Source organism: Zootermopsis nevadensis, unplaced genomic scaffold (genome assembly GCF_977971745.1).
Source record: "Zootermopsis nevadensis isolate Lab colony 2312 unplaced genomic scaffold, Znev_1.0 Znev_ptg000017l, whole genome shotgun sequence".
Taxonomy (NCBI): Eukaryota; Metazoa; Arthropoda; class Insecta; order Blattodea; family Termopsidae; genus Zootermopsis; species Zootermopsis nevadensis.
This window is the reverse complement of record NW_028259149.1, coordinates 17,696,287-17,712,613: the sequence shown is the minus strand read 5'-3', so window position 1 is coordinate 17,712,613 and position 16,327 is coordinate 17,696,287. Positions and strand designations below refer to the sequence as shown.

General features: G+C 39.5%; 1 protein-coding gene across 5 annotated transcripts in view; it reads right to left on the bottom strand.

Annotated features, from left to right (window-relative positions):
- Ndae1 (Na[+]-driven anion exchanger 1) overlaps window positions 1-16,327 on the bottom strand; it is a 138,576-nt gene that overhangs the window by 76,514 nt on the left and 45,735 nt on the right. The window contains exon 1 of one of the 5 annotated variants that reach the window (XM_022078825.2): window positions 9,060-9,117. The exons of the other annotated variants lie outside the window; for them this stretch is intronic. Coding sequence (XP_021934517.1) covers window positions 9,060-9,079 — 20 coding nt within the window. The 5' untranslated portion in view covers window positions 9,080-9,117. Of the gene's footprint in view, window positions 1-9,059; window positions 9,118-16,327 lie in introns of those variants that run through there. 5 annotated transcript variants of the gene reach the window in all.

Here is a 16,327-nt window from a genome sequence, read left to right as displayed (position 1 = left end):
CATTGCGGAACAGCATCGATTCAGGATGTTGAGGAAATATTTGGACTCAAGATCGAAGAAAGAACTTGCTACAGAGAAACTTGCATTTATGAGCAGCTTCATAATTGTTTAAGCTTACTAACTTGTGTTGGGCAAGGCCGTGGTCTAGGCAACACGGAGTAATAATAATAAATCTTAATATTAGGCTAATCATCCCATCTACATCTACGTCTGCCAATTGGTCTATTCCCTTCGGATTTTATACTATAAATGTGTGTTTAAATTCGAGAATAACCAATGCAGCTGAATCTATTTTAGCAAACACTGGTAAAAGAACGCAAAATTTTCAACGCCGGTAATATGAAAAACCAACGGACAAGACCCCGAGTTATTCCCAGTCCATCAAGCTCCACGGAATTCTCCAAATTCCGAGGGTTTGTCAAAAGTTTCGTAACATAAAAATTAATGTTGTGGTGTACAAATATTAGTCCTATGCCCAACCTCTAAGCAAAAGGGCCGTATATTTTAACATATTAGCATCTACCCACCCCCAACCATGACTTGAGGCTCCCAATCTTCTCCACACTCCCACTTCTCAGTCACATGTGCCAAGTTTATAAACCATTCCATAAATTCAAAGTAGAATAATGATTTCCCATTCCAATAAACATCGACAGACCTGCATATAGGCTTGATTACGTAACTACACAAATGTAGCCAAGATGAAGATGGCTGTCTTCTGGGTTGTAGCGCCGTGAAGTCTGGTACAAGTCTACCGACGTTTCAGAGGTGCTTGCTACCTCCATCATTAGGGCCCTCACCCTAGTGATGCACGGCGCTACAGCCCAGAAGACAGCCATCTTCATACTCGCCACCAAAAATCTTACTACAGTCAAACCCCAATTTGGTGCCAATGCCAAGGGTGGCAACAAAATCTTGTTTTGTGGTATTATTTATGAACTCCACTTGTGTGTATTACAAATGCGTACCTTAAAATGTCAATATGGCGGGAGTTTCGCTCACAGTGACAGACACAAAATATATTCAATGCAGGGGAAAGTCAGCTTCAAACCGACTCACGAAGACCACGGACTGGAAAGGATTAACCCGAGGCCTTTCGGATAGGGTCGATCCCGACAGCCGCCATTCTCCTAATGTGTAAGCGGATAAATTTAACCGTAAGCATTGTAAATGTGTTCTCTTTCTATTTGTATCTTCTATGCTGGACCATTTCCAATACAAATACCAACCGAAAATACCTTCACACAATGCCGTTATCAACTCCACCCTCTACAGTCCTTGGCCTAAATAGCCAGAAAGGAATTGCAGCATTCGGAAGTTTTTAGTACCAACACAGTGACGGGATGGTATGTACTGTTTAATATTTATCTTTTGTCGATTATTTTTAGGTGGGTTATTTTCTTCGCCACACCGTCCTGACCCACCCTACGTTTTATCAGACACCAGGGACCCTTCCCCCCCCCCCCCCCGAGGTCACGCCTAATAAGCCGGTGCGTGAACTTTCCTACCTTACCCACTTGGCGCCTGTCTCCTCTTCTAAGCTGATAAATTTCTTTGTGTGTGTGAACCCTCATAAAGGCCAAATGACCTCCGTGACCATAATCAAACCTGGGACCTCCCTAACAGCAAGCAAACAAGTCGATCAGCAACGCTCACTGTTTACCGTGATAATATCTCTGATTCCAAAACCTATAATTACTTTTCCGAAGTGTAGTTGTAAAGATTCACTTGTTCTCTTTAACAAACAGCTGGTGCACAATAATAACGTTTGAATTCAGGGCTACAGACAGACATACTGTGACAACCACGTCACTCCGTAAGCTATAAAACACTTTAATAAAAGCTGTTTGTTTCTCTAACACGTACCTACACACAATCTGTCTGCACATGTTTAAGATACGCCATCATACTAGGGCTATTCTCCCATCTACACCTGCCATACATGCCCTGACCAAAACATTTAAAAATACATGTTTAGGTTATTATTATTATTATTATTATTATTATTTAGTGTTCTGTCTGACGACAGGTCCATATGAACAGGATCCTTCCATCCTTTTCTCGGACTGGGACCTGTTCATATACGTTCTTGGCAGATGATCCAGAAGTGGTTTGCTATTGCCTTCTTCTGTGTGTGAATGGAGTAATTGTTGGGATGCCACGGAGGAAAACTCCGTGTTGCCTAGACCACGGCCTTGCCCAACACAAGTTATAAATTCGGGCACCGCCGGGAATCGAACCCGAGACCCCAGGATTACAAGGCCAGCGTTCTAACCGCTAGACCACCGTGGCTATATGTTTAGGTATTTGACGTAAAAATAATAAAAAATAAATGTACCCTAATCTTCTCTTAACCGCGTAAAATAACAAATTCTCAGAAAGCCAATTAATATTTTTTGGTAACAAACACCAACCACAACAAAACTCCTCTAAAATAATGTGGCCGGGGATTTACCTGGTATAGATCATGACCGTTGCACGTGAACCTGCAATGCAAGACCTTGATATGGTATGACACTCTCTATATGCAGAGAAACTCAAGGATAAATCGCGGCCTTTCATAGCGTCTCCCGTTTATATCTTAGACATTGCACTTTTCTGACTGAACTGCTTCACTCTATAGAGACATAATAAGCCTTCACAGTCGTGAAACTTCTAGTTAGAAAACCTACGAGCAGATCTGATAATTTCCAAACTAAATGCCCAGTATCCATCATCGTCTACAAAACGTCTCGGTATATTTCTTACCACTCTCGTTTCACATTCAGGAGACATGGGTTTCAAACTTGCCCCTCGTCCTTTGTTCTTAAATCCTTGATCTTTGAAGAACAGTTCGCTTACGTGTACCCAACATCCAGCAACTCGGGACTTTCCCCCCCACACACAATGTATTTGTGGGTTTCGTATGATTCTCAGAATAAGCAACTATCATTTCTCTAAGAACATTAACAAACTCACCTTTACTGAGATGCGTCGTGTTCTTCGAAATTCATCTTAAAATATAATTTAGATTAACTTTTGAGCTTCGAAAGATTAAAACGTGCCACGCCTGCCTCGTTCCACATCATTACTCATTCATAATTCGTAATAATCCTTTAATTTACCGCTAAGAAAACTGTTCAGCTCATAAAAAGATCTTCAGATAAACTAAACAAGAAAGTTTAGACAAAACTTTACGGTCGGTGAGGAGTTTTCAAAATTGATTCCTTCGAAGCAAATAGAGCAAACGTGGGAATTAGTTCTGAATGTGTGCGATTTTAGGAAGAAATAAGTACATCAGGCAGAAGGAAAATTGCATGAGGCGACAGGATTTCATGAAAGGAAAGGAAAAGAAGACGAGAAACAGGATGGTCGTGACGTAAGATGTGTCTTCAGCTGCGATTAGTATGATAAAACATGGTTTCTTTCATTGTTTCGAAAAGCTGCTTATTCAGATGATCACAACCTCAACAAGGTCCAGTTCTCTTTGTTCGTATTGTACCTCCTGCTTTCCTAAAACTTCCTTCAGTCCTAACGGTGAAGCTAGAACATGGATGTGCAACCTGTGTGCCGCGAAATTTTAACCTCATTATAATTATAACCATAATGAGATAAATTTTTGTTAATCTTGATTTCCGCTCTGTTTCAGTTTTAATTTTCTTTATTACGATCGGGTAGACTGAGGACAGACAAGATCTACTAAATGGAATTGAGAAAAAACACAAAAAACTTTGCAGCAAAATATGTGAACCTCTCCTTCACTTTTATTGAGACTGTACGTATTTTTCTACCATCTACATGTAAAAATATAAATAAGTATCTTTAAATTTTAAAATTTACACATAATTAATAAATTTTGAATCAAACGGTAGCAAATATTATATTTTAATTTATTTCAAATAAATAATATATTTAAAATAAATGATATAATAATAAATATGGATAATTATGAACATGAAATAGAACATTTTTCGGTTGGGGTCGGGTTATAAGAAGTTGTCGCTGCCAATCAGTGCCATGGACCATCTGCCTCCCCTCCACGACATGCAAAATGGGGTTGGTGTGCCGTCATGACTCTTCGACAATATTTAGTGTGCCGTGTGCAACACTGAACTAGAAAGTACACTACAAAAATTAATAATCAGAGGCTGAATGTTCACTAGACCATTCGGTGAATAACCTCCACAGGTACACAGGTATAGCGAGCTCACCGCCCCAAATGACTGTAACTCTCGACAGAATTCATGATCTGAAACCTTTAACTTGCACATGAATAGTTCAAAAGGTTCACTAGTTATTGCCAGCAAACACTGAATTCATAACAGTTGTATATTTTTCTAAGATCTGTTACCGAATTCAGTGGTTTAAACTCCAACTTCGTATTCAGGAAGTCCCATGTTCAAATTTCCATCTGGAGACCAGCAATCCTGACTGAGGTACATCGTGGTATTCCTCAGTCCCTTTATTCAAATGAGGAAACACGATTGCCTCCATCCATATTGTCCCACACTCATTACTTGTTAATTATCGTATCGTCAGACGTATAAAGGCCAATATTAGCAAATTAAACCAGGGAATTAAGTTATATTACTAATGGAATATACCTGCGAGTTGCTCTCAGTTTACAATGTCGTGTGGTCAGTTAATTTAAGTTATCATGCGTGGAGCAGATGTTAAGACACACGGACACGCTCTACATGTTATGGTACCAACGACCACCTAGTGGGAACGTACTCCACAGTGACGGACGTCGGAACTGAGAATCACATTAACTTCCCGATCCTAATTAGTGGCACGAGACAGCTACATAACACAGACTGTCAGGAAGTACTGTCCCTGCCACAAGCTGAATATTAAAATATTCTGCCAATACACGTCGTCTTAATTTTCTAATATAAATTCCTCCGGTTCCTTACTGGCAAATTCTCAATGCCTCCGCCAAAAACTTTACTCTGGATACAAACCATCAAACTTTAACTTAAAAAATAACACGTGATAAATCATAACTGTTCAGTGTAATCGCTTCTAAGCACTTTCAAACGTACTTAAAACAAAACAGTCAAGAAATGTAAATGTTCTTTTATTTCTAATTCTGCGCACACAAATGCAGGCTTACTATAAATTATTATTATTATTATTATTATTATTATTCAGTGTTCTGTCTGACGACAGGTCCATATGAACAGGATCCTTCCATCCTCTTCTCGGACTGGGACCTGTTCATATACGTTCTTGGCAGATGATCCAGAAGTGGTTTGCCATTGCCTTCTTCTGTGTGTGAATGGAGTAATTGTTGGAATGCCACGGAGGAAAACTCCGTGTTGCCTAGACCACGGCCTTGCCCAACACAAGTTATAAATTCGGGCACCGCCGGGAATCGAACCCGAGACCCCAGGATTACAAGGCCAGCGTTCTAACCGCTAGACCACCTCATCTTATTATTATTTAGTGTTCTGTCAGACGACAGGTCCATATGAACGGGATCCTTCCATCCTTTTCTCGGACTGGGACCTGTTCATATACGTTCTTGGCGGATGATCCAGAAGTGGTTTGCCATTGCCTTCTTCTGTGTGTGAATGGAGTAATTGTTGGGATGCCACGGAGGAAAACTCCGTGTTGCCTAGACCACGGCCTTGCCCAACACAAGTTATAAATTCGGGCACCGCCGGGAATCGAACCCGAGACCTCAGGATTACAAGGCCAGCGTTCTAACCGCTAGACCACCTCATCTTATTATTATTTAGTGTTCTGTCTGACGACAGGTCCATTGCTCAATGAGATTTGAGATGCTCGTCGCAGTGTAGAGCGGGTTGTCACCTTTTACTAAGGTCCGTGGTTATCAACGTTTCGGAGGAATGTATCACATCCATCTTCAAGGTAGAAGTGAAATCTCCAAAACGCTTCTGATCGCACACGGCCCACAATTCGATAACGATCGGGCTTCACTTTTAACTCTTTCCGTTGTAACCGACACAAAATAAACTCTTACAGCTGATATACAATTGTTAAAACTACAAACTCACATCTATCATAAATGAACCCTTTAATACCCCTGACTTCGATTAAATATCTTGTTGGAAAGATCTGTATTTTGTGAACGCAGATTTGATTTTCATTCGTATCGACCTTCTTAAGCCCTTGCTGTATCTGAAACTCAAATCTAACTTAAAACGTCTCTTAATACAGAAACATGCGTGAGGTTTTTCATAACATTTTTCGATTGGTTTAAGGAAATATAAAAAAACTGATAAATTATATTCCGACATCTGTAGCGCTCTTTGGTTTCGCAAGTATAGATACAAATCTATGAAACAAATTGACATCAAGGCGAACAAGGTCTGTAAGGAAGAAAGATAAAGGAATAAAGGCCGGTTCACACCATGAGGCGAGTCGCGGTCACATCTCGGACAAGAGCACGACGCAGTACGTACCAGGACGTCGGTACAACTGGAACAAACTTGTATAATTTAAATATATTTATTTTGTACAGTCTATACACAAACGTTTGAAGTTAATTGGTGTTGTAAAAAATTATATAATATTAAAACATTTTGTTGTGTAAAATATTATATTAGCGCTCTTAATCGTAAATACGATTTTACATTATATTTTTAGCGCTTTTTATTAAAACGACATGTTTCGACGGGTAATACCGTCGTCTTCAGGTTTTTATCAATTTAAAATATTTTAAAAACTATTAGATATTTAATGCAATATATTATAATGATCCGTAGTTGTGTTTGTAGCTTTCATAAATAATCGTATAAATATATTTATACGATTATTTATTTATTTATTTCCTATGTCAATTCATACTCATTCCAAGAAAATAATTAAACATTAATTCCACAGATAAATATAACGTCTGACTACAATAAGCAACTTACCATGAAAATTAAAAGCTACAAACAGAACTACGGATCATTATAATATATTGCATTAAATATCTAATAGTTTTTAAAATATTTTAAATTGATAAAAACCTGAAGACGACGGTATTACCCGTCGAAACATGTCGTTTTAATAAAAGCGCTAAAAAAATATAATGTAAAATCGTATTTACGATTAAGAGCGCTAATATAATATTTTACACAACAAAATGTTTTAATATTATATAATTTTTTACAACACCAATAAACTTCAAACGTTTGTGTATAGACTGTACAAAATAAATATATTTAATCAAACACAAACATGACGCATATAAGATACAAATTGTATAATTTAGTAACCCAAGGTGCCCTGACCTTCGGTATGAATTCTCTTTGATTTTCCATAGGACAACAATTTTTATATTTGCCAAAACGACCTGATACAGCGATGGGAGAAGAATACCTGAAGTGCGTCTTTGCATGGTACGACAACCACAAGACGAAAGGCAGAACTTAATTAAGTCCTTCTGTAACCTAATTAGAGGGAATGCCTTTAAATATAAGGCACTGCATGGTGGAGGTTTGTGATCACCGTTAACGAAGTACAGTGATGTTTCTCGGAACCGCCGCTCGCCACTCTGGCGCTGTTAGTAACCACTCCACGTTGCCGCTTGTGTACACAGATGCGCTGCGAGAGAGAATTTTGTTTTATTTAGGGAGCAATGCACTTGGTAACGGAAGTCTGGTAGTATGAAGTAAGCCTTGCACGTAACAAAATCATCTTCCACGGCACAACACAACAACTCAATTCCTAGTCGAAGACTAGAGGAAAATATTAAAATAAATTGGATTCATCTTCGTCAAGGTAGAAACCACGGCACTGAACTTTTTCGTTCCATAAAAGACAAGGAATTTCACGCACCAGTGGAGGAACTATTAGCCGTCTGTCCGTCGGTATGTCCCATCTCCGAAATTACTGGAAGGATTTTGATGAAATTTGATAGTGGTATTGTCTGTTAAATAAGCCCTATTCTCGTTCTGTCAGTCCAGCACAGTATAATTCCTATTTTGTATGAAATCGTTATCTTAAAAATAAATAAAAAATGAATCACTGTAATTAATGTAACGTATATGAAATCCAGACGCGACAAATACAAGCAGATTACGAATGAAGAATTATGGGCTCAATGTATGCTTACAATGTATGAACAGGTCCCAGTCCGAGAAGAGAAAAGGATGGAAGGATCCTGTTCATATGGACCTGTCGTCAGACAGAACACTGAATAATAATAAGATGAGGTGGTCTAGCGGTTAGAACGCTGGCCTTGTAATCCTGGGGGTCTCGGGTTCGATTTCCGGCGGTGCCCGAATTTATAACTTGTGTTGGGCAAGGCCGTGGTCTAGGCAACACGGAGTTTTCCTCCGTGGCATCCCAACAATTACTCCATTCACACACAGAAGAAGGCAATGGCAAACCACTTCTGGATCATCTGCCAAGAACGTATATGAACAGGTCCCAGTCCGAGAAAAGGATGGAAGGATCCTGTTCATATGGACCTGTCGTCAGACAGAACACTAAATAAAATAAATAATTTAATAACAAACATCTTCAGAATTTATTCTTATTCTGACATCAGTATGAACCTCAGTGGTGCCCCAAATACTCAAAATTATTCAAACATTTTCAAATGATTTACAATTCGGGACTATTTTATGTTTGGCAGACGTGACTTCAATGCCTACTTACCTGAAACTGGATCAGTGCCTAATGAATATTGCTAAAACACTGAGCGATTTAAAAGTAATGCCTACCTACGTTTCAGTTTAGATTGCCCTGTGGGAACAGACCAAAGGAGAACGATGATGTTTTTCTGCGATCTGACGCCTTTACCGTAAACCTCAAATCTCACAAAGGAATTTAAAACTGGAGAGATAGTTCAAACTACCTCTAAGAACATTTCTAAGGGACTAATTTCAACAAGGAGGATTTCTCGACAGCGCAACCGTGATGATAATTTCACGTTGTGGGTCGGCCTTACTTGATGAGAAGAGAGTCCATCAGCTTCTTCTCCTGGGAGAACGCAATAAAAAAAACTACGCACTGTATCACTGTGAACCACTTATCTAGGCCGTGGTCAGTCATCATGAACGACGTACAGCTATTTTTATTTAAGTTGCAAGAAATACGTGTAACGTTTTCCAACCTACCGGTACATGATCACTTCCATCCTCAGCAGACATCAACTGGCCAGGAACGAGACCGCGCGATTTATATTACATTACTAAGAGGCGCTGATAGCAAAGTTACACACAAAGTCAACAGTCATAGCAGCGCATGCGTGACGAACACATGCAGTAGCAAATAACACGTGGAAAAATAAATTAGTATTAATCATGTAAACTGGTTTCTGAAACTGGTTTACATGAATAATACCCTCTCTTCCTCTTTTCAATAAACTCATTGATGTCCACGGAGTATGGTCCCTTCAGAAAGCTAACAGCACGAAGATGACGATTATACAAAAATAATATCAGGTGTTCAACTTGAAACGTGTTCCATTTATGGTGTAACTACGTAAGAAGTCCTGTACTCGCATTATTCCATGCTGAATTGTGGTTAGAAAACCTATAATGCGTACTGAGCCTGGAGGACGTAGTTATCGAGATATAAGACGCCTTCGGAGCTTGCAACTGGTCGATTGGTCGCAAGGGACCAGTAAGCATAATAATCTTAATAGACTTTTTTATATTTATTATTATTTAGTGTTCTGTCTGACGACAGGTCCATATGAACAGGATCCTTCCATCCTTTTCTCGGACTGGGACCTGTTCATATACGTTCTTGGCAGATGATCCAGAAGTGGTTTGCCATTGCCTTCTTCTGTGTGTGAATGGAGTAATTGTTGGGATGCCACGGAGGAAAACTCCGTGTTGCCTAGACCACGGCCTTGCCCAACACAAGTTATAAATTCGGGCACCGCCGGGAATCGAACCCGAGAGCCCAGGATTACAAGGCCAGCGTTCTAACCGCTAGACCACCTCATCTTATTATTATTTAGTGTTCTGTCTGACGACAGGTCCATATGAACAGGATCCTTCCATCCTTTTCTCGGACTGGGACCTGTTCATATACGTTCTTGGCAGATGATCCAGAAGTGGTTTGCCATTGCCTTCTTCTGTGTGTGAATTTGAAGAAGAAAAATACTCCATACTAAGTTGGTTCTTGTCCCCCATCACGTGACCTCAGGCTCCAGATATGGAGGGACACTGCGAATATATTGGATATAAACAGTCATGGACAGCCGATAATGGGTTACTCTATGGTCCTCCAGCGTAGAGCTAACAACTTTTCGCTGTAAAAGATTAATCTGTTGATGGTTCTGAATACTATCAAGTACCCGACAGCGACACTAAATTCCATGCAATTCCGTTAATTCAGAACAGACGGCTGGACAAACTGGCAGTAGAACGAGGCCGTTAGCATTTCCCTTCATGAGTTTCCAGTGACGTATCCAGGCAAGGCTACGAAATTCTTGAAAGAATCTGATGACAGAATATAGCAACGACGTTAACGGCATAATGTTGGACGCATGCCACAAAGCGTCTCACACTCTCGGCGGTCATAACTCGTTAGTGGAAAGAACATTCTTCAACAGTTGACAGTTGCTCAACTTGTCAATAAATTATCTACTTTGACGAAACGCGCGTGTTCATCACCGTATTCACAAAACCACAGTAGGCCTTACTAGGTTTCAAACTGATTCACATGAATCTACTTCACGTGTATTCAAACATCTACCACAAGATTAACATTATTATTACTTTCCCAGCTATAATAAAGATCTCCTATGCGACCTCTTTCCTCGAGGTACCAGATCCAAACATTACATCCCACCCGTTTGATTCTTCCTGAATTAATCATTTAAACTTTAGATGAAAAATATGAACTGTGAAGCTTCTCCTAACATAATTTTATTTGTTCCCCGATATTCTATTTATCTTACTTCCAAATTATCCCAGCAAAATTCCGGAATTCAAGAGCTCCACGGAGCAAAGCCCTTCTTTAAAAGCTAATAGTCCATCAATCCCGACCTTTAAAGAACAGAAGATTCGTTACTGTGACAACAGGGTACACTTGAGCCAGATTAATCCGGCCCACACACATTCACACACAGAAGATGGCAATGGCAAACCACTTCTGGATCATCTGCCAAGAACGTATATGAACAGGTCCCAGTCCGAGAAAAGGATGGAAGGATCCTGTTCATATGGACCTGTCGTCTGACAGAACACTAAATAATAATAAGATGAGGTGGTCTAGCGGTTAGAACGCTGGCCTTGTAATCCTGGGGTCTCGGGTTCGAATTTATAACTTGTGTTGGGCAAGGCCGTGGTCTAGGCAACACGGAGTTTTCCTCCGTGGCATCCCAACAATTACTCCATTCACACACAGAAGAAGGCAATGGCAAACCACTTCTGGATCATCTGCCAAGAACGTATATGAACAGGTCCCAGTCCGAGAAAAGGATGGAAGGATCCTGTTCATATGGACCTGTCGTCAGACAGAACACTAAATAAATAAATAAATACATGCGTTCCACATTTTCCGCCCATCTCATTCCCCGTTTTGTTCACACTAATAATATTTAGTTCAACATCTTTCAATTATTTACCCTTAAACTGGCAGACGAAGCCTCGCATCCGTACAAAAGAGAGGAAATTGTTTTATGTATTTCATTCATCCCTAACTCTGAGTAGGAAAAATAAAACAACATTTACCTACAAATACATGTATGTATTAACACAAGTAAATTGTTTCAATCGACGTAATTAGTTTTCTGGATATTCCAAATCCAATTCGAATGTTGTACCGCTCTCCTCACTACGTCACAGCAGCAACTTTCACGTGTGCGTGCGTGCAAATTAACACGTTGCACCCAACTTAGATATGAAATAAAACCTTGGATATCATAATCGATAATCCATGTCTTAAATGTAATCATTCGAGCACGTGTCCATTCCTTCGGAGGCTTCTGAGAGGCTCAGACCGGTTCGGCTTATGGTTTGTAGTACCGTAACGGTATACCGGCCTCGATCAATACAATCAAACGATTTGAATACAAGTCTCCTTAAAACAAAAACTTGAAAGTACTTGACTAATGTAAACCGTGTTTCAAGTACGTTTACTACAAAGAAGGACTGTTTCAAATAAAGTAGAAACCAGTTCAACTTTTTTACTTGCGTTGAATAACGATGTGAAAAATGTGAACTAATATTTCACTCTCCAGTTTACTGGAACGTACGAAAACAGCTGTTTCTACCGCTGGTATTAAGAAACAGACCGAGAGACCATAGTTTGTTTGTGTTAATAAAATGTGAGATGGTAAAGTTGCGTCATATTGTGATATAATAAATATATATTGTTTAAATCTCGTCCGTCTAATCACAATAAATTCTTATTAAATATTAAAATATTACAATAATTAACATTTAAAATATTAAATGATGTTCTTTATCGAAATATTCGATTTACATTAGACCATCATTTAATATTTTAAATATTTTAAATGTTAATTATTGTAATATTTTAATATTTAATAAGAATTTATTGTGATTAGACGGACAAGATTTAAACAATATATATTTATTAAAGTGTCTGATTGTGAACGTTCACAAAATGAGAGATAAGTGCAGTTATGACGAAATTTTCAAATTTTTTAAGTGCAGTTATGACAAAATTTTCAAATTTTTTAAGTGCAAATGAACGAAATTTTACGGAATGTAGTATATATATACAAAGTACAGCTACAAAAATGCGAGATGAAGGAATGAAACAGTTACCTGAGGAAATTTAACATTGAATGGTTAACTGCAGATTGGGTTTGATGTAATTTAAGATTATCAAAACAGTATACAGCTAGGAACCTGACAAAATTATGAAGTCGAAGAAGACAGGCACAGGAAATAATGATTTGACATTCTCAGGTGTTTTTATAGGATTCACTGTCCTCTGACGTCAACTCCTTCACAAATGTTGGCATAACAGATGCGGCGAGCTGATTCATTTTCCTAATCCACCAACACAAAATCTCTTTTCCCTTCCTTCAATAAAATTCATATTTAATTCAATACGAAGTCAACAGCTACACGGACTACCAACATGCATTATTTTTTTAATGGGATCCATGGAATATGACCAACTATGAACATAACCTTGAATTTATGCAGCTCAAATTCAAGCGACTTGCATTCACGTAACTAGCATGCGCGCTCGCGCCTGTGTGAACGAGCCTTAATATTACAGAGAGAAAACTGAACAAAAACGAAAAATCTCTCCGGTTGGTACAGTTCGCGGCTCTAATCTTGAGACTTGCGGGGTGAAGGAGGAAAGATGGCGTCTGCTATGCGAGTATAGTAGTATAGCCTCAAAAACTGATCACATCTTGAAAAAATACGCCCATACAGTTATTAGACTACCTCCATATATCATTTATATGCGATTTAAAACCCACAGAACTTGCATGGCCGAAAATGAGGAGAGTCGTGCGTGAAAACAACGTCACAGGAGATCTGAGTCTGCAAAACTTACCACAAGTGACGAAAGATGCAGTGGCATTTGTGACAGACGAAGACTGGGAAGGGTTTTGTAGACACACAGCAACAGTCGAAAGCCAATACTGGGAAAGAGACGGCATCCTTCCAGATGTGACAGACCGCATTGTCATTAATCTCAATTATGGCAGTGATACCGACTCTCAAAGTGAGTACAATAACACTACGCCTGATGAAGACACTGACATGGAGTTTGCACAGCCACTATAGAATAAGTAGTCAATGTTTTTGCTTAGGTAGTAGTCTGATATCTGATGTCTGTATTCCTTGCAAGTCTCAAGATTAGAGTCGCGAACAGTAGTTCCTTAATGGTCGAAAACGGTGTACGGTACGACAAGACTCACCGGTGGTACACAACGCGAGTTGGTATTCATCGTGAGCGTTTAGTACCGTCCGATTGAGAAGTTGTTTCACCATACTTAATTAGTCCTACATACAGTCACTGAAATAACTTACAAACAAGCGAATTAAGAAAAGCTGTATCTGTACGTAACAGTAAATACAAATAAAATATAAAATATATTTATTTGTTCATAAACGCCAATAGTACAAGTTGCACCATTTCACTCCGTCGAGGCAGTTCGGTCCACGTCCTGACGGGGGGATGCAGAGGGGGGCTCTCAAGATTTTGTTCCCATCTAGCCATCTCTATAATCATCCCCTTCTACTTGTAAACTGGCCCCCTTTGCAAGCTGAACCACGCTGCACTCTTCTAGATTTAAAGTCAGAATGTAGATTTAAGACCCCTTAAGTTCATGAACTCCTTCCTCACCAGAAGGGATCTATCCTATCTCCGCGGTGCTGTCCCACGGTCTTCGGCGCGAACTCCAGCATTTGATTTTACGTGGACAACTCTTTAGTGATGGTTAAATGCACATTTCTCATTGCAACTGGGACGACACACACACAGGGGAACAAACTACGAGAAGTTAAACCAGTGACACTCTCGTGGAGGACTTCTACCGCCAAAGGATTGGCCACAGCCGGCTCACTCATTCACCTTCTACCTAGCAATTCACCCACGTGTGTGCCCCTTGTAGCAACAGACATGTCCTTCTGGACTACCCAGAGTACATGAGACGCCAGGAGTTCCCCTGCCTAAGACTAGAGAAAAAACTAAGTACATGTTAGTATCTCGTCGTCAGCAGACAGGCGGGCAAAATTACCTTAGGGTAGCTAATAAGTCCTTTGAAAGGGTTACAAAGTTCAAATATTTGGGAACAACAAAAAAAAAACGATTCTCATGAGGAAGTTAGGAGGAGACCAAATTCCGGAAATGCTTGCTACTTCTCAGTTCAAAATATTTTGTCTTCCCGTCTGATTCCTAAGAACCTGAAGATTAAAATATACGAAACAATAATTTTGCCTGTTGTTTTGTATGGGTGCGAAACATGGTCTCTCACTCAGAGAGAGGAACACTGATTACAGGTGTTTGAGAATCGGGTGTTGAGGAGGATATTTGGGCCTAAGAGGGAAGACGATGGGGCGTGGAGAAAACTGCACAATGACGAGCTTAAAAATCTGTACTGCTCCCCCAATTTTGTCAGGGTGATTAAGACAAGAAGAATGTGATGGGCGTGCACGGATGGGGCTCCGGGTATTGGTCGGAAAACCTGAAGGAACGAGACCGCTGGGGAGACCTAGACGTAGATGGGAGGATAATCTCAGGCGGGATCTATGGGAGATAGGAGTTGAAGGAGACTGGATTTTGTTGGCCCAGGACAGGGTCCGGTGGAGGGCTTTGGTTAATTCGGTGATGAACCTTCGGGTTCCGTAAGCCATCTGGTTGGTTGGGTCCACTATTTGGGAAGCCTGAGGGGAAGAGACCGCTGGGGAGACCTAGACGTAGATGGGAGGATAATCTCAGGCGGGATCTATCGGAGATAGGAGATGAAGGAGACTGGATTTTGTTGGCCCAGGACAGGGTCCGGTGGAGGGCTTTGGTTAATTCGGTGATGAACCTTCGTGTTCCGTAAGCCATCTAGTTAGGTAGTTAGTTATTATTTCTACGTCATACTTGCGAACAATCCACCAGTCTAGAAAATCATGCTTTAACTAGCAGAATGGCGCTGACAGCCACAGTAGCTGATAGGCCGATAAACCAACTACTACTGCTACTTTAGAGTTTCACAGGTATGGTGATAACATATCTCAATAAGAAAATTAATAAGCCCATCTCCAACAGTTCGTTACTTAATAAATGTCGCTGTCACCTTAGTTGGCGTTTACAAGTCATTTTCTTCCGAAATCAATTATCATGACTCTACATGAAATGGTGATAATCCCGCTCTCAACTATGAAGTACACACAGCAACTTTGCTGATAACACAGATATCATAGTAATAAATATCTGGATTAAGGCCTCAGGTTATATCCAAGTTTTGTGTGAATAACTTCATTTTTCAAACGTTAGGTAACACACATACACACGGACATGATAACGCAGTAACACCAGTTTATTTATGGATAAGGAAATTATGCGAAGGTGCAAACACATTAACACCAAAGTGAAGAATGGTGTTTTTTTAACAATTGGTTCTTACGATAATTTTCCATTTTCTTCATAGCTTATATTTCAAACAAAAAGAAAACATCGACAGTTCATCTATTACGTCAAAATCCGCGTTGATTATGAATGAAAGTTCCATTTCGTAAATGCATTAAACATGGCACAAGATAATCCTTTAAGTATTACGATTGATATAAATAATAAAATTATATTTATAGTTTAGATGCGTCATGTTCGTGTTTTCAATTCATACATATATTTATTCTTCAAGTCTATACACAAACTATTTTAATATTGATGTTAAAAATTAAAATTGATATAAATATTTCGCGCTATTCATCTTGAAGATTACGGT